Here is a 26,462-nt window from a genome sequence, read left to right on the forward strand (position 1 = left end):
AGCTTTACAATAAATGCTAAAGAAACTTCTCTAAGTGGGAAACACAAGAGAAGAAAAAGACCCATGAAAACAAACCCGAAACAATTAAGAAAATGGTAATAGGAACATACATTTCGATAGTAGCCTTGAATGTAAATGGATTAACTGCCCCAACCAAACGACACAGACTGGTTGAATGGATACAAAAACAAGACCCATATATATGCTGTCTACAGGAGACCCACTTCAGACCTAGAGACACATACAGACTGAAAGTGAAGGGATGGAAAAAGATATTCCATGCAAATGGAAATCAAAAGAAAGCTGGAGTAGCAATACTCATATCAGATATAGTAGACTTTAAAATGAAGACTGTTATAAGAGATAAGGAGGGACACTACATAATGATCAAAGGATCAATCCAAGAAGAAGATATAACAATTATAAATATTTATGTACCCAACATAGGAGCACCTCAATACATAAGGAAAATGCTAACAACCATGAAAGGAGAAATTGACAGTAACACAATAATAGTAGGGGATTTTAACACCCTACTTACACCAATGGATAGATCATCCAGACAGAAAATAAATAATGAAACACAAACTTTAAATGACACAATAGACCAGATAGATCTAATTGATACTTATAGAACATTTCACCCAAAAGTGTCAGAATACACTTTCTTCTCAAGTGCACATGGAACGTTCTCCAGGATAGATCACATCTTGGGTCACAAATCAAGCCTTGGAAAATTTAAGAAAATTGAAATTGTATTATGCAACTTTTCTGACCACAACACTATGAGATTGGAAATCAATTACAGGAAAAAAACCTGTAAAAAACACAAATACATGGAGGCTAAACAGTGCACTACTAAATAACCAAGAAATCACTGAAGAAATCAAAGAAGAAATAAAAAAAATACATAGAAACAAATGTTGATGAAATCACAATGACCCCAAACCTATGAGATGCAGTAAAAGCAGTTCTAAGAGGGAAGTTTATAGCAATACAGTCTCACCTCAAGACACAAGAAAATTGTCAAATAAACAATCTAACCCTACACTTAAAACAACTAGAGAAAGAAGAACAAAGAAAACCCAAAGTCAGTAGAAGGAAAGAAATCATAAAGATCAGAGCAGAAACAAATGAAATAGAAACAAAGACAACAATAGCAAAGATCAATAAAACTAAAAGGTTGTTCTTTGAGAAGATAACAAAATTGATAAACCCTTAGCCAGACTCATCAAGAAAAAAATGAAGAGGACTCAAATCAATAAAATTAGAAATGTAAAAGGAAAAATCACAACTGACATTTCAGAAATACAAAGGATTATAAGAAACTACTAAAAACAACTATACGCCAATAAAATGGACAACGACAAAGAAATGGACACATTCTTGGACAAATGGACAGAACTTTCCAAGATGGAACAAGGAAGAATTAAAAGTATAAACAGACCTATCACAAGTAATGAAATTGAAACCAGAATTAAAAATCTTCCAACAGAAGTCCAGGACCAGATGGCTTCACAGGCGAATTCTATCAAACATTTAGAGAAGAGCTAACACTGATCCTTTTCAAACTCTTCCAAAAATTTGCAGAGGAAGAAACACTCCCAAATTCATTCTACAAAGCACATCACTCTGATACCAAAGCCAGAAAAAGATATCACAAAAAAAGGGAAATTACAGACCAATATCACTGATGAACATAGATGCAAAAATCCTGAACAAAATACTAGCAAACAGAATCCAACAGCACATTAAAAGGATCGTACACCATGATCAAGTGGGATTTATCCCAGGGATGCAAGGATTCTTCAATATATGCAAATCAATCAGTGTGATACACCACGTTAACAAATTCAGGAATAAAAACCATATGATTATCTCAATAGATGCAGGAGAAGCTTTTGACAAAATTCAACATCGATTTATGATAAAACTCTCCAGAAAATGGGCATAGAGGGAACCTACCTCAACATAATAAAGGCCATATATGACAAACCCACAGCAAGCATCATACTCAATGGTAAAAAACTGAAAGCATTTCCACTAAGATCAGGAAAAAGACAAGGATGTCCACTTGCCACTATTAGTCAACATAGTTTTGGAAGTCCTTGCCACAGCAATCAGAGAAGAAAAAGAAATAAAAGGAATACAAATTGGAAAAGAAGAAGTAAAACTGTCACTGTTTGCCAATGACATGATACTATTCATAGAAGATCCTAAAGATGCCACCAGAAAACTACTAGAACTAATCAATGAACTTGGTAAGGTTGCAGGATACAAAATTAATGCACAGGAATCTCTGGCATTCCTATACACCAACAACGAAAAATCAGAGAAATTAAGGAAACACTCCCATTTACCACTGCAACAAAAAGAATAAAATACCTAGGAGTAGACCTGCCTAAGGAGGCAAAAGACTTGTACTCAGAAAGTATAAAACAATGCTGAAAGAAATCAAAGATGACATAAACAGATGGAGAAATATACCATGTTCTTAGATTAGAAGATTCAATATTGTGAAAATGACTATACTCCTCAAAGCGATCTACAAATTCAATGCAATCCCTATCAAACTACCAATGGGATCCTTCACAGAATTAGAACAAAAAATGTTGCAATTCATATGGAAACACAAAAGATCCCGAATAGCCAAAGCAATCTTGAGAAACAAAAATGGAGTTGGAGGAATCAGGCTCCCTGACTTCAGACTATACCACAAAGCTACAGTAATGAAGACAGTATGGTGCTGGCACAAAAACAGAAATATAGATCAATGATACAGGATAGAATGCCCAGAGATAAACCCAGGCACATACGGGCACTTAATTTACGACAAAGGAGGCAAGAACATACAATGGAGAAAAGACAAACTCTTCAATAAGTGCTGGGAAAACTGGACAGCTACACGTGAAAGAATGAAATTAGAACACTACTTAACACCATACACAAAAATAAACTCCAAATGGATTAAAGACTCAAATGTAAGACCAGACACTATAAAACTCTTAGAGGAAAAACACTCTTTGACATAAGATCTTTTTTCTCCCACCTCCTAGAGTAACAGAAATTAAAAAAAAATAAACAAATAGGACTTAATTAAATTTAAAAGCTTTTGCACAGCCAAGGAAACCATAAACAAGACAAAAAAGACCACCCTCAGAATGGGAGAAAATATTTGCAAATGAAACAACAGACAAAGGATCATCTCCAAAATATACAAACAGCTCATGGAGCTCAATATCAAAAAAAAAATCCAGTTAAAAAATGGGCAGAAGACCTAAATTGGCATTTCACCAAGGAAGGCATACAGATGGCCAAGAGGCACATGAAAAGATGCTCAACATCACTAATTAGTAGTGAAATGCAAATCAGAACTACAAAGAGGTATCACCTCATGCTGGTCAGAATGGTTATTATCAAAAAATCTAGAAACAATAAATGCTGGAAAGGGCATGGTGAAAAGGGAACCCTTCTGCATTGTTGGTGGGAATGTAAATTAATACAACCACTATGGAAAACAGTATGGAGGTTCCTTAAAAAACTAAACATGGAACTACCATACGACCCAGCAATCCCACTACTGGGCATATACCCTGAGAAAACCATAATTCAAAAAGAGTCATGTACCACAGTGTTCATTGCAGCTCTATTTACAATAGCCAGGCCATGGAAGCAACCTAAGCGTCCATCGACAGATGAATGGATAAAGAAGATGGGACACATATATACAATGGAATATTACTTGGCCATAAAAAGGAACAAAATTGAGTTATTTGTAGTGAGGTGGATGGACCTAGAGTCTGTCATACAGAGTGAAGTAAGAAGGAGAAAAACAAATACCTATGCTAACGCATATATATGGAATCCCCCTCTCCCCCCACCCCAAAATGGTACTGATGAACCTAGTTGCAGGGCAGGAATAAAGAGGTAGACATAGAAAATGGACTTGTGGACATGGAGTGGGAGGGCGAAGCTGGGGCAAAGTGAGAGTAACATCGACATATATACACTACCGGATATAAAATAGTTGGCTGGTGGGAAGCAGCAACATAGCACAGGGAGATCAGCTCGGTGCTTTGCGATGACCTAGAGGGGTGCGAGGGAGGAGATATGGGGACATGTGTATGCATATGGCTGATTGGCTTTGTTGTGCAACAGAAACTGACACTGTAGTGTGAAGCCATTATACTCCAATAAGCATTAAATAAAAGAATGGGATATAAAAAATATTGACAATTCTCAACAAATGAGTTTTCTACATTAACATTTGTAAAATGTGCATTTTCCTTTTATTTAGGCACCTCTACTATGCTGCTTACTAGAGTAAACTGTGCAGATTGGTCTCATGTATGTGCCAAGCAAAATGTTACTGAATTTCCTGTTGTAAAGATGTACAGGGAAGGCGAGAACCCAGTATCTTACGCTGGTATGCTAGGAACTGAAGATCTCCTAAAATTTATCAAGCTGTAAGTATTCAGCTTCACCCTAAGATTTTTAAAATGTTAGGTCTATAAAACTTCTAATTCCCATACTTTTTTGACACACTTTGGATAGGTTAAGAAGGTATGAATTGAGATCACAGGGGAAACACTAATGAGCAGAGCCTATCTACTACATTCCATCACCTTTAGGGAGATAGAAGTTTTGTTTAATGAGGCTGATTTTTTGTTTAGGATAGTATTTAATTGTCTTTACTTTGTCAGATGCTTGTCCTGTGGAATATGCTACGTTCAGTATATTTTACTATTTTTTTACAAGCTGAAAGGTATCTTTAAAAATGAATTTTGAATATAGTTAAATATTCATCCAGCAACAGGATTTCATGCCCAGTGAATATTACGTCTGTCCAAGAAGCAGAAGAATATTTAAGTGGGAAATTACATAAAGACCTGATCTCCTATTCTAGCGTGTCAGTACTGGGGCTGTTTAGTCCAACTATGACAACAGGTAGGTGGAATTGAACATTTAAATTATGTAATATAGAGCTAAAGACTCATTTACTAGGTTTTTTTTTTGAAAGAATATCTTTCTAAATTATAGAGAATTCAATTAGAGAATTTTAAAAATACAGAAAAGTTGGAAGAAAAAAATAAAAATCTGTATTTAGAGTTGTTGAACTTTAATGTAATTCCTTCACTGTTTTTCTGTGTACTGATATATTGCATATCTATGTACATTTTAGTGTAATTGGGCTAGTACTATGTATTTAGGTTAGTATCTGCTGTTTTTATTTAACATTAAGTGGGTGCCTTTTTTCATGTGATTAATATTCTTCAAAAAATCATAGCTGTATAATATTTGATTGGATGAATACACCATAATTTATTTAACTATTTGCCAACAAATAATATTTTTGTTTCCCTTTTTTCTTTTTGCTATATGTAAAGAATATTTTTATTTATGAGTCTTTGTGTAGATTTTAGGATTCTCTATGTATAGTATCATGTCATCTGCAAACAGTGACAGCTTTACTTCTTTTCCGATTTGGATTCCTTTTATTTCTTTTTCTTCTCTGATTGCTGTGGCTAAAACTTCCAAAACAATGTTGAATTATAGTGGTGAGAGTGGACAACCTTGTCTTGTTCCTGATCTTAGAGGAAATGGTTTCAGTTTTTCACCATTGAGAACGATGTTGGCTGTGGGTTTGTCATATATAGCCTTTATTATGTTGAGGTAAGTTCCCTCTATGCCTACTTTCTGGAGGGTTTTTATCATAAATAGATGTTGAATTTTCTCGAAAGCTTTTTCTGCATCTATTGAGATGATCATATGGTTTTTATTCTTCAATTTGTTCATATGGTGTATCACATTAATTGATATGCGTATATTGAAGAATCCTTGCATTCCTGGGATTAACCGCACTTGATCATGGTGTATGATCCTTTTAATGTGCTGTTGGATTCTGTTTGCTAGTACTTTGTTGAAGATTTTTTCATCTATGTTCATCAGTGGTATTGGCCTGTAGTTTTCTTTCTTTTTGACGTCTTTTTCTGATTTGGTGGTGATGGTGGCCTCATAGAATGAGTTTGGGAGTGTTCCTCCCTCTGCTATATTTTGGAAGAGTTTGAGAAGGATAGGTGTAGCTGTTCTCTAAATGTTTGATAGAATTCGCCTGTGAAGCCATCTGATCCTGGGCTTTTGTTTGTTGGAAAATTTTTAATCACAGTCTCAGTTTCAGTGCTTGTGATTGGTCTGTTTATATTTTCTATTTCTTACTGGTTTGGTCTTGGAAGGTTGTGCTTTTTCTAAGAATGTGTCCATTTCTTCCAGATTGTCCATTTTATTGACATATAGTTGCTTGTAGTCATCTCTCATGATCCTTTGTATTTCTGCAGTGTCAGTTGTTACTTCTCTATTTTCACTTCTAATTCTATTGATTTGAGTCTTCTCCCTTTTTTTCTTCATGCGTCTGGCTAATGGTTATCAATTTTGTTTATCTTCTCAAAGAACTAGCTTTTACTTTTATTGATCTTTGCTATTGTTTCCTTCATTTATTTGTTTATTTCTGATCTGATCTTTATTATTCCTTTCCTTCTGCTAACTTTGAGGTTTTTTTGTTCTTCTTTCTCTGATTGCTTTAGGTATAAGTTTAGGTTGTTTATTTGAGTTGTTTATTGAGGTATGACTGTATTGCTTTATACTTCCCTCTTATAGAACTGATTTTGCTGCATCCCATAGGTTTTGGGTCATCGTTTTTTCACTGGCATTTGTTTCTAGGTATTTTTTTATTTCCTCTTTGATTTCTTCAGTAATCTCTTGGTTATTTAGTGTATTGTTTAGCCTCCATGGGTTTGTATTTTTTACAGATTTTTTCCTGTAATTGATATCTAGTCTCATAGCGTTGTGGTTGGAAAAGATACCTGATATGATTTCAGTTTTCTTAAATTTACCAAGGCTTGATTTGCGACGCAAGATATGATCTATCCTGGAGAATGTTCCATGAGCCCTTGAGAAGACAGTGTATTCTGTTGTTTTTGGATGGAATGTCCTATAAATATCAATTAAGTCCATCTTGTTTAATGTATCACTTAAAGCTTGTGTTTCCTTACTTATTTTCATTTTGGATGATCTGTCCATGGGTGAAAGTGGGGTGTTAAAGTCCCCTAGTATGATTGTGTTACTGTCGCTTTCCCCTTTTATGGCTGTTAGCATTTGCCTTATGTATTGAGGTGCCCCTATGTTGGGTGCATAAATATTTACAATTGTTATATCTTCTTCTTGGATAAATCCCTTGATCATTATGTAGTGTCCTTCTTTGTCTCTTCTAATAGTCTTTATTTTAAAGTCTATTTTTTCTGATATGAGAATTGCTACTCCAGCTTTCCTTTGGTATCCATTTGCATGGAATATCTTTTTCCATCCCCTCACTTTCAGTCTGTATGTGTCCCTAGGTCTGAAGTGGGTCTCTTGTAGACAGCATATATACGGGTCTTGTTTTTGTATACATTCAGCCCGTCTATGTCTTTTGGTTGGAGCATTCAATCCATTTAAACTTAAGGTAATTATTGATATGTATGTTCCTATTCCCGTTTTCTTCATTGTTTTGGGTTTGTTATTGTAGGTGTTTTCCTTCTCTTGTGTTTCCTGCCTAAAGAAGTTCCTTTAGCATTTGTTGTAAAGCTGGTTTGGTGGTGCTGAATTCTCTTAGCTTTTGCTCGTCTGTAAAGTTTTTAATTTCTCTGTCGAATCTGAATGAGATCCTTTCTGGGTAGAGTAATCGTGGTTGTAAGTTTTTCCCTTTCATCACTTTGAATTTGTCCTGCCATTCCCTTCTGGCTTGCAGAGTTTCTACTGAAGGATCAGCTATTAACCTTATGGGGATTCCCTTGTATGTTAGTTGTTGTTTTTCCCTTGCTGATTTTAATATTTTTTCTTTGTATTTAGTTTTTGATGATTTGATTGATATGTGTCTTGGTGTGTTTCTCCTTGAATTTATCTTGTATGGGACTCTCTGCACTTCCTGGGCTTGACTAACTATTTCCTTTCCCATATTATGGAAGTTTTCAAGTATAATGTCTTCAAATATTTTCTCAGTCCCTTTCTTTTTCTCTTCTTCTTCTGGCACCCCTATAATTCGAATGTTGGTGCATTTAAAATTGTCCCAGAGGTCTCTGAGACTGTCGATTCTTTTCATTCTTTATCGTGCTCTGCAGTAATTATTTCCACTATTTTATCTTTGAGGTCACTTATTTGTTCTTCTCCCTCAGTTATTCTGCTGTTGGTTCCTTCTAGAGAATTTTTAATTTCATTTATTGTGTTGTTCTTCATTGTTTTCTCTTTAGTTCTTCTCGGTCCTTGTTAAATGTTTCTTGTATTTTTTCCATTCTATTTCCAAGACTTTGGATCACCTTTACTATCATTATTCTGCATTCTTTTTCAGGTAGACTGCCTGTTTCCTCTTCATTTGTTTGCCCTGGTGGGTTTTTACCTTGCTCCTTCATCTGCTGTGTGTTTCTCTGTCTTCTCATTTTGTTTAACTTACTGTGTTTGGGGCCTCCTTTTCGCAGGCTGCAGATTTGTAGATCCCGTTGTTTTTGGTGTCTACCCCTAGTGACTAAGGTTGGTTCAGTGGGTTGTGTAGGCTTCCTGGTGGAGGGGACTAGTGCATGTGTTTTGGTGGATGAGGCTGGATCTTGTCTTTCTGGTGGGCAGGACCACGTCCAGTGGTGTGTTTTGGGGTGTCTGTGACTTTATTATGATTTTAGGCAGCCTGTCTGCTAATGGGTGTGATTGTGTTCCTGTCTTGCTAGTTGTTTGGCATAGGGTGTCCAGCACTACAGCTTGCTGGTCGTTGAGTGGAGCTGGGTGTTAGCATTGAGATGGAGATCTCTGGGAGAGCTGTTGCCAATTGATATTACGTGGAGCCAGGGGGTCTCTGTTGGAACAATGGTCTCTTGCCTCTTAGACTTTTCCCCAGACTCCCTTCGGGCTAGCTGTGGTGCACTAGCCCCCTTCAGGCTGTGTTCACGAAGCCAACCCCAGTCCTCCTACTGGGATCTGAACTCTGAAGCCTGAGCCTCTGCTCCTAGCCCCCACCCACCTTGGCGGATGAGAAGACAAGCCTTTCAGGCTGGTGAGTGCTGGTAGGCCCGATCCTCTGTGTGGAAGTCTCTCCGCTTTGCCCTCTGCACCCATATTGCTGTGCTCTCCTCCATGGCCCTGAAGTTCCCCCAGCCCACCACTCGTCTCTGCCTGTGAAGGGGCTTCCTAGTGTGTGGAAACTTTTCCTCCTTCACAGCTCCCTCCCAGAGGTGCAGGTCCTGTCCCTATTTTTTTGTCTCTGTGTTTTCTTTTTTCTTTTGCCCTGCCCAGGTACATGGGGAGTTTCTTGCCTTTTGGGAAGTCTGAGGTCTTCTACCAGCATTCAGTATATGTTCTGTAGGAGTTGTTCCACATGTAGATGTATTTGTGATGTATTTGTGGGGAGGAAGGTGATCTCCATGTCTTACTCCTCTGCCATCTTGAAGGTCTCTCCCAAAACAATCTTGAAAAATAAAAACGGATCTGGAGGAATCAGGCTCCCTGACTTCAAACGATACTACAAAGCTACAGTAATCAAGACAGTATGGTACTGGCACAAAAACAGAAATGTAGATCAATGGAACAGGATAGAAAGCCCTGAGATAAACCAATGCACATATGGTCATCTTATCTTTCATAAAGGAGGCAAGAGTGTACAATGGAGAAAAGACAGCCTCTTCGATAAGTAGTGCTGGGAAAACTGGACAGCTACCTGTAAAAAATGACATTAGAACACTCCCTAACACCATACACAAAAATAAACTCAAAATGGATTAAAAACCTAAATGTAAGGCCAGACACTGTAAAACTCTTAGAGGAAAACATAGGCAGAACACTCTATGACATAAATCACAGCAAGATCCTTTTTGACCCACCTCCTAGAGAAATGGAAATAAAAACAAACATAAACAAATGGCACCTAATGAAACTTAAAAGCTTCTGCACAGCAAAGGAAACAAAAAGGATGAAAAGACAGCCCTTATAATGGGAGAAAATATTTGCAAATGAAGCAACTGACACAGGATTAATCTCCAAAATATACATGCAACTCATGCAGCTCAATTTCAAAAAAACAAACAACCCAATCCAAAAATGGGCAGTGGACCTAAATAGACATTTCTCCAAAGAAGATATACAGATTGCCAATGAACAGGTGAAAGGATGCTCAACATCATTAATCATTAGAGAAATGCAAATCAAAACTACAATGAGATATCATCTCACACCTGTCAGAATGGCCAACATCAAAAAATCTAGAAACAATAAATGCTGGAGAGGGTGTGGAGAAAAGGGAACCCTCTTGAAGTGTTGGTGGGAATGTAAATTGATGCAGCCACTATGGAGAACAGTATGGAGGGTCCTTAAAAAACTAAAAATAGAACTGCCATATGACCCAGCAATCCCACTACTTGGCGTATACCAAGAAAACCATAATTCAAATAGAGTCATGTACCACAGTGTTCATTGCAGCACTATTTACAATAGCCAGGACGTGGAAGCAACCTAAGTGTCTATTGACAGATGAATGGATAAAGAAGATGGGACACATATATACAATGGAATATTACTCAGCCATAAAAAGAAATGAAATTGAGTTATTTGTAGTGAGGTGGATGGTCCCAGAGTCTGTCATACAGAGTGAAGTAAGTCAGAAAGAGAGAAGCGAATACTGTATGCTAACACATATATATGGAATCTAAGAAAAAAAATGGTTCTGATGAACCTAGGGGCAGGACAGGAATAAGGACACAGCTGTAGAGAATGGTCTTGAAGACATGGGGAGGGGAAGTATAAACTGGGACAAAGTTAAGAGCGTAGCGTTGACTACATACACTACCAATGTAAAATAGATAGCTAGTGGGAAGCAGCTGCATTGCACAGGGAGATCAGCTCAGTGATTTGTGACCACCTAGAAGGGTGGGATAAGGAGGGTGGGAGGGAGATGCAAGAGTGAAGCAATATGGGGATATACATATGCATATAGCTGATTCACTTTGTTATACAGCAGAGACCAACACAACATTGTAAAGCAATTATATTCCAATAAAGATGTTAAAAATTATTTTATTGAAGTATAGTTGATTTACAATGTGTTAATTTCAGCTGTACAGCAAAGTGACTCAGTAATACATATATATTCTTTTTCATATTCTTTTCCGTTATGGTTTATCACAGGATATTGAATATAGTTCCCTGTGCTATACACTAGGACCTTATTGTTTATCCATCCTATATATAATAGTTTGTTCCTGTTAATCCCAAACTCCCAATCCTTCCCTCCCACACACTCCTCCCCCACTTGGCAACCACAAGTCTGTTCTCCATGTCTGTGAGTCTGTTTCTGTTTTGTAGATATGTTCATTTTTGTTGTATTTTAGATTCCACATATAAGTGATATCATGGCATTTGTCTTTCGCCTTCTGACTGACTTTGTTTAGTATGATAATCTCTAGGTCCATCCATGTTGCTACAAATGCATTTTTCATTCTTTTTTATGGCTGAGTAGTATTCCATTGTGTGTGTGTGTGTGTGTGTGTGTGTGTGTGTGTGTGTGTGTGTGTGTGTATCTATCTATCTATCTCACTCCTTCTTCCTCCATTCATCCTTCATAGGACATTTAGGTTGTTTCCATGTCTTGGCTATTGTGAATAGTGCTGCTATGAACATAGGGGTGCTTGTATCTTTTCGAATTATAGTTATGTCTGGGTATATGCCCGGGAATAGGATTGCTGGATCATACTGCAACTCTAGAGCAACCTCCATACTGTTTTCCATAATGGCTGTACCAATTTACATTCCCACCAACAGTCTAAGAGGGTTCCCTTTTCTCAACATCCTCTCCAACATTTATTATTTTTAGACTTTTTAATGATGACCATTCTGACTGGTGTGAGGTGGTACCTCACTGTAGTTTTGATTTGCATTTCTCTAATAATTAGCAATGATGAGCATCTTTTCATGTCTCTATTGGCCATCTGTATGTCTTCTTTGGAGAAGTGTCTATTTAGGTCTTCTGCCCATTTTTTGATTGGGTTTTTTGCTTTTTTTGTTATTGAGTTGTGTGCGCTGTTTGTATATTTTTGAAATTAAGCCCTTGTTGGTCACATCATTTGCAAATATTTTCTCCCAGTCTGTAGGTTGTCTTTTTTGTTTTGTTTATGGTTTCCTTTGATGTATAGAAGCTTGTAAGTTTGATTAGGTCCCATTTGTTTATTTTTGCTTTCATTTCCATTGCCTTTGGAGACTGAACTAAGGAAATGAATGCATCTTATATTTAATTTCAAATTAATGTTTTTGCTTTCAGCTTTGATACAGCACTTACAGCAATTAGTTTTACTTTTTTTTTTTTACATAGTATCATTGGCTATAGTGTTCTTTTAATATTACAATTTCTCTATTCTTAAACTCCTATTCTTTCTTTCTTTATTTTTTTTCTGTCCTTCATAGGACTGTGTCTTTCAGTAAGTTTTAAAGAAAGAGTACACAGGGCATTTTTTCTGACCAGTGGTATTACTTAGAATGTTATTATCTTGGCTTTGGAGATGGATGGCCTCTCCAAAACCTGGGTAGCAAAACCCTTAGTGTTTTCCTCATCATGTCGACTGAAAAAAAGTGCATAACATGAGAGTTGTGAGTTAAGCTTTATTTGAGGCAAAATGAGGACTATCGCCTGGGAGACAGCATCTCAGATAGCTCTGAGGAACTGCTCCAAAGAGGTAGGGGGTAGTCAGTATATACGTAACTGTGGTGAAGGGGATACATGCAGTCAAGCACATATTTTGGCAGAAGATTGCTGCTAGTCACAAGAAGGTTGTTGCTAGTCACGAGGAGCAGATGTCTCTGTTAATGCTTTTAGTGCTGCTTTTCTAGATATGAGAAGATGCAAGAAACTGGGCCCATAAAATCTCCTGAAAATAGCTGGCTATCTGAAGGCCTGTTCTGCCAGTTTTTCCCAGAGCACAGAGTGCTTCATTACTGATCTCACCCTGAACTCCCTTCAGGGTGTATTGAAGGTTGGTGACTGCAGTGGCTAGTGACCTCATCCTTGCAGAGGCAGATGGCAAGTAACAATTTTTAGTTGGCAATCTCATGCTAACTCTTTCCATTTATGTAGCAAACTTCCCTCCTTCTTATTTTTCTTTTATTTAAGATGAATTTCAAATTCTGAATGAAATATCTTAAGGATATTTGTATGGGAAGAAGATCCCCCAAAGTCTAGCATTATAATTTTATTTAGTAGATACTATTAGGTACTTATTAAATTTTGCTTTCTACAAATTGCTGTCTAGTAATTTTCCCCTTCTACTTTGTCTTCAGAATTTTTAAAAATAAAAGCCAAAAGAACTCACTAGAAAGAAATAAAAGGAATGTTAATGTGTGCAATGTGGCTTACGATCTTAGAAGGCAAAATCCAGAGGGCATAACTTTTAAATTTGTATTCTCTCTATGAAAAATCATGAAGTAAATGACTCTGTTTTACTCCGTCTTTCCCTTTCTCATGTTTTTGCACCCACAGTTGACTTTGTTTTCTACCTACCTCAAGTGCCTGGTGTCCTGAAGTTCTTGTTTATTATTTACACTGGGCCTCCTTCCAAAAAGAATTAGTCTTCAGAAAATAAAAAGCACAAATACAATAAAATCATTAAAACAAGGATAAGAGTTAAGCAATAAAAGTAGGGGATAATTATGTAGAATACCTAGAAACACTGCAGTTGATCCTAAAATTTAACCCTGAGCAATCTGGTAGCAAATAGAAACAGAAAGATAAAAATTTTGCCCATTTATAATCATTATACAATAAATGGCAAACTAGAAGTTAGGGTGCTGAGTCACCCATAGAGAAACTATTTCTCTGATTGTACATGCTTAGAGGAATTTTTCACGTATGTATATATACGTGTATATTTTATTTAGAGACCAACATAAGGAACAGTGTACTTGATCATATTGCTGTACAAATGATGATAAAATTTACATGTAGTTATCTCTCAAAAGCATAATGTTAAAGTATATAAAGGTGGTCTGGTGTGCCAGAATGATGTAATCTGGATATGATGCTTTTAAATTATTTTACTGGATTGATTGTTTCTAAGCCTTTTAAGTCAGGTATTAGTTCCTCTTCCTTTTTGTTTTTGGTTTTTGCAGACATTCATATGATAGTTGCTGGATTTTCAACACTATTTTGAAAATCATTATTTTCAATTTTCATATAAAACATTATTTTCAACATAATTTTCAACATATAGAATGAGAAAACATATAACAGTAAAAGGCTCTTATAATCCATTAACATTTTTATGTACATTTAGATTTTATTCATAAATGCTAACTATTAACATTTGCTGATCACTTATTTTGTATCAGATATTAATTTGTTGTTCATATAGATTCTAATGGTTTGAAGACTAATGTGAGTTCCATGAGGGGTGAAATGTCTCTTTTATCCACTGGTGTTATCTTTCAGGCCCCTCTACTAGAAAGTTACTACTTTTTGCTTTTTAATTAATAAATATCTTGTAGGGATATAGTTTAAAACTCTGTAAATGTCCTGTTCCTCATTTTACTTTTGCACAGCAGTTTTAAAATTCACTGCCTGCAACAGGTATTACTATGATAGTTGCCAAGTGGGAAATTTCTAACTCCATTATTCCTTCTACCTTTATTAGTTGGCATACTACTCATTTGTTTGTTTATCAGTATGGATGGCTGAGTTGTTATTTTATTCAGTGGATTATAATCAGTTACTATCATTAGATTGCTCAGGTTACCCTAGATAGATTTGGTCAGTGGGAGCCTTTCACTCTATCATGTCCTTTTTTTTTTTTTTTTCCGTCCTGGGTACCTATGACCTTTTGACATGTCTCCATTATTTTCTGAAAACGTCCTTTTGTCACAAGATGTTCCCAGCCCCATTCCTAGAATCAGCCAGTTCTCCAAGGAGTCCAGTTTCCTTTTAATGGGACACTGAATTTAGAAACCAAGATCTAGGGGTTAGGAATATTTTAGTAATGGCGGTGTTCTTGCCTCTCAACTCTTGTGCTGACAGAGCTAAAATATAGATGTATGTGTATGTGTATAAATATAACTGTGTAATAAAATGTGACAGTAGAAAAAAGCAGTATTGCTAAATTAATATATTTATTTATTTTTAACATCTTTATTGGAGTATAATTGCTTTACAATGGTGTGTTAGTTTCTGCTGTATAACAAAGTGAATCAGCTGTACATATACATATATCCCCATGTCTCTTCCCTTTTGTGTCTCCCTCCCTCCGACCCTTCCTATCCCACCCCTCTGGGTGGTCACAAAGCACCGAGCTGATCTCCCTGTGCTATGCGGCTGCTTCCCACCAGCTATCTGTTGTATATTTGGTAGTGTATATATGTCCATGCCCCTTGCTCACTTGGTCCTGGCTTACCCTTCCCCCTCCCCATGTCCTCAAGTCCATTCTCTAGTAGGTCTGCATCTTTATTCCCATCATGCCCCTAGGTTCTTCGTGACCACTTTTTTTTTTTTTTTAGATTCCATATATATGTGTTAGCATATGGTATTTGTTTTTCTCTTTCTGACTTACTTCACTCTGCATGAGAGACTCTAGGTCCATCCACCTCACTACAAATAACTCAATTTCGTTTCTTTTTATGGCTGAGTAATATTCCATTGTATGTATGTGCCATCTGTTGATGGACACTTAGGTTGCTCCCATGTCCTGGCTATTGTAAATAGAGCTGCAATGAAAATTGTGGTACATGACTCTTTTTGATTTATGGTTTTCTCAGGGTATAAACCCAGATGTGGGATTGCTGGGTCGAATGGTAGTTCTATTTTTAGTTTTTTAAGGAACCCTCATACTGTTCTCCATAGAGGCTGTATCAATTTACATTCCCACCAACAGTGCAAGAGGGTTGCCTTTTCTCCACACCCTCTCCAGCACTTATTGTTTCTAGATTTTTTGATGATGGCCATTCTGACTGGTGTGAGATGATATCTCATTGTAGTTTTGATTTGCATTTCTCTAATGATTAATGATGTTGAGCATTCTTTCATATGTTTGTTGGCAATCTGTATATTTTCTTTGGAGAAATGTCTATTTAGGTCTTCTGCCCATTTTTGGATTGGGTTGTTTGTTTTTTTTAATATTGAGCTGCATGAGCTGCTTGTAAATTTTGGAGATGAATCCTCTGTCAGTTGCTTCATTTGCAAATGTTTTCTCCCATTCTGAGGGTTTTCTTTTCATCTTGTTTATGGTTTCCTTTGCTGTGCAAAAGCTTTTAATTTTCATTAGGTCCCATTTGTTTATTTTTGTTTTTATTTCCATTTCTCTAGGAGGTGTGTCAAAAAAGATCTTGCTGTGATTTATGTCACAGAGTGTTCTGCCTATGTTTTCCTCTAAGAGTTTTACAGTGTCTGTCCTTACATTTAGGTCTTTAATCCATTTTGAGTTTATTTTTGTGTATGGTGTTAGGGAATGTTCTAATTTCATTCTTTTACTTGTAGCTGTCCAGCTTTCCCAGCACCATTTATTGAAGAGGCTGTCTTTTCTCCATTGTATATTCTTGCCTTCTTTATCAAAAATAAGGTAACCATATGTCTGTGGGTTTATCTCTGGGCTTTCTATCAGTTCCATTAATCTATATTTCTGTTTTTGTGCCAGTACCATACTGCCTTGATTACTGTAGCTTTGTAGTATAGTCTGAAGTCAGGGAGCCTGATTCCTACAGCTCCGTTTTCTTTCTCAATATCGCTTTGGCTATTTGGGGTCTTTTGTGTTTCCATACAAATTGTGAAATTTTTTATTCTTGTTCTGTGAAAAATGCCAGTGGTAGTTTGATAGGGATTGCATTGAATCTGTAGATTGCTTTGTATAGTATAGTCATTTTCACAATGTTCGTTCTTCCAATCCAAGAACATGCTATATCTCTCCACCTGTTTGTATCATCTTTAATGTCTTTCATCAGTGTCTTATAGTTTTCTGCCTACAGGTCTTTTGTCTCCTTAGGTAGGTTTATTCTTAGGTATTTTATTCTTTCTGTTGCAGTGGTAAATGGGAGTGTTTCCTTAATTTCACTTTCAGATTTTTCATGATTAGTGTATAGGAATGCCAGAGACTTCTGTGCATTAATTTTGTATCCTGCTACGTTACCAAGTTTGTTGATTAGCTCTAGTCGTTTTCTGGTAGCATCTTCAGGATTCTTTATGTGTAGTATCATGTCATCTGCAAACAGTGACAGCTTTACTTGTTCTTTTCTGATTTGGATTTCTTTTATTTCTTTTTCTTCTCTGATTGCTGTAGCTAAAACTTCCAAAACAATGTTGAATAATAGTGGTGACAGTGGGCAACCTTGTCTTGTTCCTGATCTTACTGGAAATGTTTTCAGTTTTTCACCATTGAAGACAATGTTGGCTGTGGGTTTGTCATATATGGCCTTTATTATGTTGAGGTAAGTTCCCTCTATGCCTACTTTCTGGAGGATTTTTATCATAAATGTGTGTTGAATTTTGTTGAAAGCTTTTTCTGCATCTATTGAGATGATCATATGGTTTTTATTCTTCAATCTGTTAATATGGTGTATCACATTGATTTGCGTATATTGAAGAATCCTTTCATTCCTGGGATAAACCCCACTTGATCATGGTGTATGATCATCTTAATGTGCTGTTGGATTCTGTTTGCTAGTATTTTGTTGAGGATTTTTTCATCTGTATTCATCAGTGATATTGACCTGTAGTTTTCTTTCGTTGTGACATCCTTGTTTAGTTTTGGGATCAGGGTGATGGTGGCCTCGTAGAATGAGTTTGGGAGTGTTCCTCCCTCTGCTATATTTTGGAAGAGTTTGAGAAGGATAGGTGTTAACTTTTCTATAAATGTTTGATAGAATTCACGTGTGAAGCCATCTGGTCCTGGGCTTTTGTTTGTTGGAAGATTTTTAATCACAGTTTCAATTTCAGTGATTGTGATTGTTCTGTTTATATTTTCTATTTCTTACTGGTTCATTCTCGGAAGGTTGTGCTTTTCTAAGAATTTGTCCATTTCTTTCAGTTTGTCCATTTTATTGGCATATAGTTGCTTGTAGTAATCTCTCATGATTCTTTGTATTTCTGCAGTGTCAGTTGTTACTTCTCCTTTTTCATTTCTAATTGTATTGCTTTGAGTCCTCTCCCTCTTTTTCTTGATGAGTCTGGCTAATGGTTTATCAATTTTGTTTATCTTCTCAACGAACCAGCTTTTAGTTTTATTGATCATTACCATTGTTTTCTTTGTTTTTATTTCATTTATTTCTGCTCTGATCTTTATGATTTCTTTCCTTCTGCTAACTTTGGGTTTTTTTTGTTGTTCTTTCTCTAGTTTCTTTAGGTGTAAGGTTAGATTGTTTATTTCAGATTTTTCTTGTTGCTTGAGGTAGGCTTGTATAGCTATAAACTTCCCGCTTATAACTGCTTTTGCTGCATTCCATAGGTTTTGGGTCATCGTGTTTTCATTGTCATTTGTTTCTAGGTATTTTTTTGATGACCTCTTTGATTTCTTCAGTGATCTCTAGGTTATTTAGTAGTGCATTGTTCAGCCTCCATGTGTTTGTATTTTTTACAGATTTTTTCCTCTAATTGATATCTAGTTTCATAGCGTTGTGATCGGAAAAGATACTTGATATAATTTCAGTTTTCTTAAATTTACCAAGGCTTGATTTGTGACCCAAGATATGATCTATCCTGCAAAATGTTCCATGAGCCCTTGAGAAGAAAGTGTATTCTGTTGTTTTTGGATGGAGTGTTCTATAAATATCAATTAAGTCCATCTTGTTTAATGTATCATTTAAAGCTTGTGTTTCCTTATTTATTTTCATTTTGGATGATATGTCCATTGGTGAAAGTGGGCTGTTAAAGTCCCCTAGTATGATTGTGTTACTGTCGCTTTCCCCTTTTATGGCTGTTAACATTTGCCTTATGTATTGAGGTGCCCCTATGTTGGGTGCATAAATATTTACAATTGTTATATCTTCTTCTTGGATTGATCCCTTGATCATTATGTAATGTCCTTCTTTGTCTCTTGTAATAGTCTTTATTTTAAAGTCTATTTTGTCTGATATGAGAATTGCTACTCCAGCTTTCCTTTGGTATCCATTTGCATGGAATGTCTTTTTCCATCCCCTCACTTTCAGTCTGTATGTGTCCCTAGGTCTGAAGTGGGTCTTTTGGAGACAACATATATATGGGTCTTGTTTTTGTATACATTCAGCCCGTCTATGTCTTTTGGTTGGAGCATTTAATCCATTTACATTTAAGGTAATTATCGATATGTATGTTCCTGTTACCATTTTCTTCATTGTTTTGGGTTTGTTATTGTAGGTGTTTTCCGTCTCTTGTGTTTCCTGCCTAAAGAAGTTCCTTTAGCATTTGTTGTAAAGCTGGTTTGGTGGTGCTGAATTCTCTTAGCTTTTGCTAGTCTGTAAAGGTTTGAATTTCTCTGTCGAAAGTGAATGAGATCCCTGCTGGGTAGAGTAATCTTGGTTGTAGGTTTTTCCCTTTCATCACTTTGAATATGTCCTGCCATTCTCTTCTGGCTTGCAGAGTTTCTGCTGAAGGATCAGCTGTTAACCTTATGGGGATTCCCTTGTATGTTAGTTGTTGTTTTTCCCTTGCTGATTTTAATATTTTTTCTTTGTATTTAGTTATTGATAATTTGATTGATATGTGTCTTGGCATGTTTCTCCTTGGATTTATCTTGTATGGGACTCTCTGCACTTCCTGGATTGATTAACTATTTCCTTTCCCATATTAGGGATGTTTTCAAGTATAATGTCTTCAAATATTTTCTCAGTCCCTTTCTTTTTCTCTTCTGCTTCTTCTGGCACCCCTATAATTCGAATGTTGGTGCACTTAATATTGTCCCAGAGGTCTCTGAGACTGTCCTCAACTCTTCTCATTCTTTATTGTGCTCTGCAGTAATTATTTACACTATTTTATCTTCGAGGTCACTTATCCATTTTTCTGTCTCAGATATTCTGCTGTTGATTCCTTCTAGAGAATTTTTAATTTCATTTATTGTGTTGTTCATCATTGTTTGTTTGCTCTTTAGTTCTTCTAGGTCCTTGTTAAACGTTTCTTGTATTTTCTCCATTCTATTTCCAGGATTTTGGATCATCTTTACTATCATTATTCTGAATTCTTTTTCAGGTAGACTGCCTATTTCCTCTTCATTTGTTATGTCTGGTGGCTTTTTATCTTGCTCCTTCATCTGCTGTGTGTTTTTCTGTCTTCTCATTTTGCTTATCTTACTGTGTTTGGGGTCTCCTTTTTGTAGGCTGCAGGTTCATAGTTCCCGTTGATTTTGGTGTCTGTCCCCAGTGGCTAAGGTTGGTTCAGTGGGTTGTGTAGGCTTCCTGGTGGAGGGGACTAGTGCCTGTGTTCTGGTGGATGATGCTGGGTCTTGTCTTTCTGGTGGGCAGGTCCGCGTCTGGTGGTGTGTTTTGGGGTGTCTGTGACCTTATTATGATTTTAGGCAGCCTGTCTGCTAATGGATGGGGTTGTGTTCCTGTCTTGCTAGTTGTTTGGCATAGGGTGTCCAGCACTGGAGCTTGCTGGTCGTTGAGTGGAGCTGGGTCTTGGCATTGAGATGGAGATCTCTGGGAGATTTTCGCTGTTTGATATTACGTGGAGCTGGGAGGTCTCTGGTGGACCAGTGTCCTCAACTCGGCTTCCCCTCCTCAGAGGCACAGGCCTGACGTCCGGTCGGAGCACCAAGACCCTGTCATCCTCACGAAAAAGAAAAAGGGAAAAATATATATATATGTCGTTGCTCCCAAAGTCCACCTCCTCAATTTGGGATGATTCGTTTCTATTCAGGTATTCCACAGATGCAGGGTATATCAAGGTGATTGTGGAGATTAAATCCTCTGCTCCTGAGGCTGCTGGGAGAGATTTCCCTTTCTCTTCTTTGTTCTCACAGCTCCCAGGGGCTCAGATTTGGATTTGGCCCCGCCTCTGCATCTAGGTCGCCTGAGGGCGTCTGTTCTTCGCTCAGACAGGACGGGGTTAAAGGAGCAGCTGATTCAGGGGCTCTGGCTCACTCAGGCGGGGGCGGGGGGGGAGGGAGGGGCGCGGATGCGAGGAGAGCCTGCGGCGGCAGAGGCCAGCGTGACGTTGCAGCAGCCTGAGGTGCGCCGTGCGTTCTCCCGGGGAAGTTGTCCCTGGATCACGGGACCGTGGCAGTGGTGGGCTGCACAGGCTCCCAGGAGGGGAGGTGTGGAGAGTAACCTGTGCTCGCACACAGGCTTCTTGGTGGCGACGGCAGCAGCCTTAGCGTCTCCCGCCCGTCTCTGGGGTCCTTGCTGATAGCTGCGGCTCACGCCCATCTCTGGAGCTCATTTAGGTGGCACTCTTAATCTCACCTCGCGCACCATGAAACAAAGAGGCAAGAAAAGGTCTCTTGCCTCTTCAGCAGGTCCAGACCTTTTCCCGGACTCCCTCCCAGCTAGCTGTGGCGCACTAGCCCCCTTCAGGCTGTGTTCACGCAGCCAACCCCAGTCCTCTCCCTGGGATCTAAGCTGTGTAGCCCACTGGAGCCTCAGCTCCCAGCCCCTGCCTGCCCCAGCAGGTGAGCAGACGAGCCTCTCAGGCTGGTGAGTGCCGGTAGGCACCGATCCTCTGTGCGGGAATCTCTCTGCTTTGCCCTCAGCACCCCTGTGCTGTGCACTCCTCCACGGCCCCGAAGCTCCCCCGCCTCCGCCACCCGCAGTCTCCGCCCGCGAAGGGGCTTCTAGCGTGTGGAAACCTTTCCTCCTTCACGGCTCCCTCCCACTGGTGCACGTCCTGTCCCTATCCTTTTGTCTCTGTTTATTCTTTTTTCTTTTGCCCTACCCAGGTACGTGGGGAGTTTCTTGACTTTTGGGACGTCTGAGGTCTTCTGCCAGCATTCAGTAGGTGTTCTGTAGGAGTTGTTCCACGTGTAGATGTATTTCTGATGTATTTGTGGGGGGGAAGGTGATCTCTGCATCTTACTCTTGTGCCGTCTTGAAGCTCCTAATGTATTTATTTTATGCAATTAAAATATGTTTAAAGTTAAAACAACTGAATATTGTAAGTCACCGTTAATATTACACCTCAAGTATATATATATATATATATATATATATATATATTTTTTTTTTTTTTTTTTTTTGCATTACGCGGTTCTCTCACTGTTGTGGCCTCTCCCGTTGCGGAGCACAGGCTCCAGATGCTCAGGCTCAGTGGCCATGGCTCACGGGTCCAGCCACTCCGTGGCATGTGGGATCTTCCCGGACCGGGGCACGAACCCGTGTCCCCTGCATCGGCAGGCGGACTCTCAACCACTGCGCCACCAGGGAAGCCCTCAAGTATATTTATAGTGGTTAAAAAAACTTTTTATTTAGATAACTGATTATTTCCTTATATTTGGGTTGCCATATATTCTGACATATATGCAGTTTTCACCAAGGAGGAGAATGTGCCTGGTTTCAAATATTCAGAGGAGAATTTACACTTTGATTTAGTGGGAATGGATATGTAACTGAGGTCTACAGTCTTAAATGCTACCATTCCCCAAGGAACTTAGGATTTATGTACAAGGGTTTCATGCAGAGGCTTGCAAGAAACATATTCATGAGTTTAGAGTCTTCTTCATGAGGAAATTATATGGGAATATTAGTGTAATTTTCTTATCAAAAAAGAAGCTAAAACAGATTCCATTATGTCATTGCTTTAGATAACAATCATCAATTATTGATCAGAATTTAGAGAAATTTCTCTTAGAAATGAAAGTACAGCACTCAGTTCTTTCTAGTTGCCTAGTTTTCTTATGAATCTTTTCTACTTTGGTATAGCACAGGCTAAAGAACATATTTTCATGGGTTACTCGTTTCTCATTAAATTTATGATTATAAATGAGCTCTCAGTGCTGCCTGCTGGTGGATTTTGCCACTTTAGTAAGCTGGCTTTCCTACAGTGTTTCCCAGTCTTGTGGAAAGTATGCATCGTTTTTAAAGGAAACAATCTTGTGGTTACCCAAGGTTAACAGTGTTGATGCTCACATCACGAATATAGTGCTGACTACTAAGGTACAGATCTTTTGGGTTCAGCATACCCAGACCTCTAGGTGCTTTATGATTCAATTCTTCCATCATAGTTTTTCTATTTCAACTGTTATGAACCTTTTGTGCAGCGAGCTGAGCTATCATCTGGCCTTCAGTTGTCAAGAATACATCATTTATATCAGTCTACCTTTGCTCTTTTCTCATTAGTCTACAACTGTTTAATTCAGACTTGCTTCTTGGTTATAAGGTCCAGAATATGCTATTATTTATGAAAATGTATTCAGAAACCTGCAGAGATAATAGTTCTTATTTTGAAAATGTATATCATAACAAATGGGAAAAGACTGATACACAAATTAATCAAAGTTTAAAAGTAACAAGAACACATTACAGAAAATACAGGAAATAAGAGAAGAAGATACAAATCCCTCATAATTATAGAACCCTAACAGAGACACTGTTAGAGGACTAGAATTTCCAGTCTTCTATTTTTTCTATGCATATGAGCACTTTTAGATTTTCTGGTTATAATGTGTGTATCATTTCACATACCTGCTTTTCTTTCCAGGCTACATATAGGACAGCTGTCTCCATTTACCTTGCCTTAGGAGTAGATTAAAAAGCAACCAATATTTATTTACTTAATCTGTATGATTAGAATCCTGTAAATCTTATAAATTACAGTTGACCCTTGAAAACGAGGGGGTTAGGGGTGCTGACCCCCTGCACAGTTGAAAATCCCCAGACTGCTGTCTCTGCCTCAAAAATAAAGGAATTGATAAATGACCCACCCAAGGGCAGGAAGCTCAGTTTGGATAGAATTAGGACTCAAACTCTACTTCTTTTGATTCCACGTATTGTGATCTCTTGAACACAGTTGAACACATACTTTTCCCCACACTTAGTTAGTTTAAATGTCTGTTAAATGAAAATACAGGTACTATATTTATTGAAAAAATTGATGTATAAAGTGGACCGATGCAGGTCAAACTCGTGTTGTTCAAGGGTCATGTGTACATTTGGAGTACATTTATTTACAGAACCATAGTTGTATTATATCAGTGTACATTTCTGTAGTTATCAAATGTTATAAAAAGAACACAGATATATTTTAGAACCAATAAGGTATGTAAGGTCTGCACTTAAACATCTTTATAATTAATTAATAATTAAGCACTATCATCTGTAAAGATGTTCGTCAGTTGAATAGCATACATAACTTGAAAGGTTTCAGATTTTTAACTTGTTTGTGTATTTATAGCAAAAGAAGAGTTCACTGAAGCAGGAAACTACCTAAAAGGATGTGTTATCACAGGAATTTATTCTGAAGAAGATGTTTTGACACTGTAAGTCTGTTGGTCTTCTAATTTTAGGGAGGAAGAAGTTTGCAAAATAATTTATTGTTTGTCTTTACAAAGTTGATGAAGGAAAATAGGGCAGCAACATAACTAAATTTTTAATTTCCTTCTGGGAAGATCTAGGAAGTACTACCTGGCTATTTAGAATTTTTAGATATTCAAAATTCTTCTTTAGGCTAGATGCCCTCATGAGGCAACATTGGATTCATACTACTTCATCTTCCTATAAAAGTTTTCCTCTTTGGATTCTATTACCTGCGGTAAATTCTTTTCAGTTGTCATAGTTTTATGAGGAATTTTATTTCTTGAGTGTCTGGGTTTTGATTTGCCACCAAGGTCTACATAAAAATCAGTTTTTCTATATTTCTCGCAGAGTTTTAGGTGACGAAAGGATAGTTCTACTTAATTTTGTTATTGCAGACATACACTTAAGCAGTGCTTCTTTTAGCCACTTAAGTTGCTTTATTTGTAGAATTCGGGGCTCCTGTGAACTATCAAGTATTTCAGTTGCTGCGGAATGAAGGACTGAACTGAAAATTTGGAAATTATGAATACATAGCACGTTCTACACTTATGACTCCTCTTCAGCTGCACGTGGAGTTAATAAGCCCCAGTTTGTGTTTATTACCTTCTGACTATATTATTCCTCATTGTCATTTCTGAGCTTAAATCTTTCATCCTGAATACTGGTGACACATGCTTTTGATGATCGAGCTCCATGAAATCAGTGATTTTTTAAAAGTGAATACAAACTCCAGATCTTTAGGGAATATGAGACCTGTTCACCTGACACATGGACAGTCACCCACTCTCTTCTAGACCAGTAGTTTTCAGAGTATGTTTCGTTTATAACCAACTGGTTATATTACCAACAGGTAATCTGAAAACTGGGCTTTCTACTAATGTTTATAATATTATAACGTCTATACTTTTGTTTTAGCATGAATTAAGCTTTTACATGATATAAATGTGACTACATCACTGGTAATTTCACACAAGACATTTTTTTCCTATTTAGTGATTTTCTTTTAAGTTTAGTTAGCAAAAGTAGTGGTAGGAGGGAGCAGATTTGGGCTCTGTTTCAGTGGAGAGAGCACAGACTCTGTATCTGGAATACCTCAGTGTGAATTCTGTCTCTGCTGTTTACCGCTCTTTCATCATCAGTAAACAGAGGGTTATAGGGATGTTCTGACGGTTGAAGACTTAACTAGAAGCACTTGGTGTAGTGCCTGGCAAATAACAGGCCCATTCTCATAAATGCCTGTCTCCTTGGCTCAGCAGTTTGGTGAGCAGCCCAAAAAGTGGAGAACCATTCAGTGTGTTCCTATTCCTATTTGGACATTTTCTTGATGAATAAGTTGTCTAGAAATACAAATCTGGCTAGATTACTATCTGTTGCTTTCTTCTAATCTAGATTATCAAGGTTCTTGAACTTGCGCAGATAGCCTCACATAGAAGATAAGTTTGTCTGGAAATCGAGTTCTTTTTTCCTTAGTAGGGCTTCCCATTTGCTGCCTCCATTGTGACTTCTTGGCCTAACTGTTCATATTTTTGATGATTTGCTATATTTTGGCTGGAAATTTTAATACTACATTTCTCCATAGGTCAAATAAATATGCTGTAACTCTTCCAGCCCTGCTGCTTGCCAGACACAAAGAAGGCAAAATCGAGAGCATTTCATTAGCTAATGTCCATGCTCAAGAAATAGTTCAAATAATAACAAATGCATCACTGGAAATATTTGTGAGTATATTTTATAATAAGGATGTTATTTGAAATACGAAAATCTAGACCAGTTAAAGACAGTGTGTTTTAATACATGATTTTCCAGCTTTTGTTGGCACAGGGCATGATGTGTTGTGATGTCAAGATTCATTGGGTTGCTCTGTTTTATTATTCACCTGTTATGCATACAGCTTCTTTAGTCCACTGCCAAAAGTTTACATGTCTTTGGATTATTTTTATTGCTGAGATGCTTGTGGCTGATGGCCAGTTGAAGTACTCAGTCTAGGCTGAAACTTGGCATAAAGCACA

At 37.5% G+C, this 26,462-nt stretch overlaps 1 protein-coding gene across 1 annotated transcript in view; it reads left to right on the plus strand.

The window, feature by feature from the left end:
• Window positions 1–26,462, plus strand: part of TXNDC16 (thioredoxin domain containing 16) — a 103,654-nt gene that overhangs the window by 65,192 nt on the left and 12,000 nt on the right. The window contains exons 13-16 of the mRNA XM_082648867.1: window positions 4,298–4,466; window positions 4,811–4,947; window positions 24,332–24,416; window positions 26,033–26,171. Coding sequence (XP_082504993.1) covers window positions 4,298–4,466; window positions 4,811–4,947; window positions 24,332–24,416; window positions 26,033–26,171 — 530 coding nt within the window. The remainder of the gene's footprint in view (window positions 1–4,297; window positions 4,467–4,810; window positions 4,948–24,331; window positions 24,417–26,032; window positions 26,172–26,462) is intronic.

Source organism: Grampus griseus (assembly GCF_964374135.1).
Source record: "Grampus griseus genome assembly, chromosome: 2".
NCBI lineage: Eukaryota > Metazoa > Chordata > Mammalia > Artiodactyla > Delphinidae > Grampus > Grampus griseus.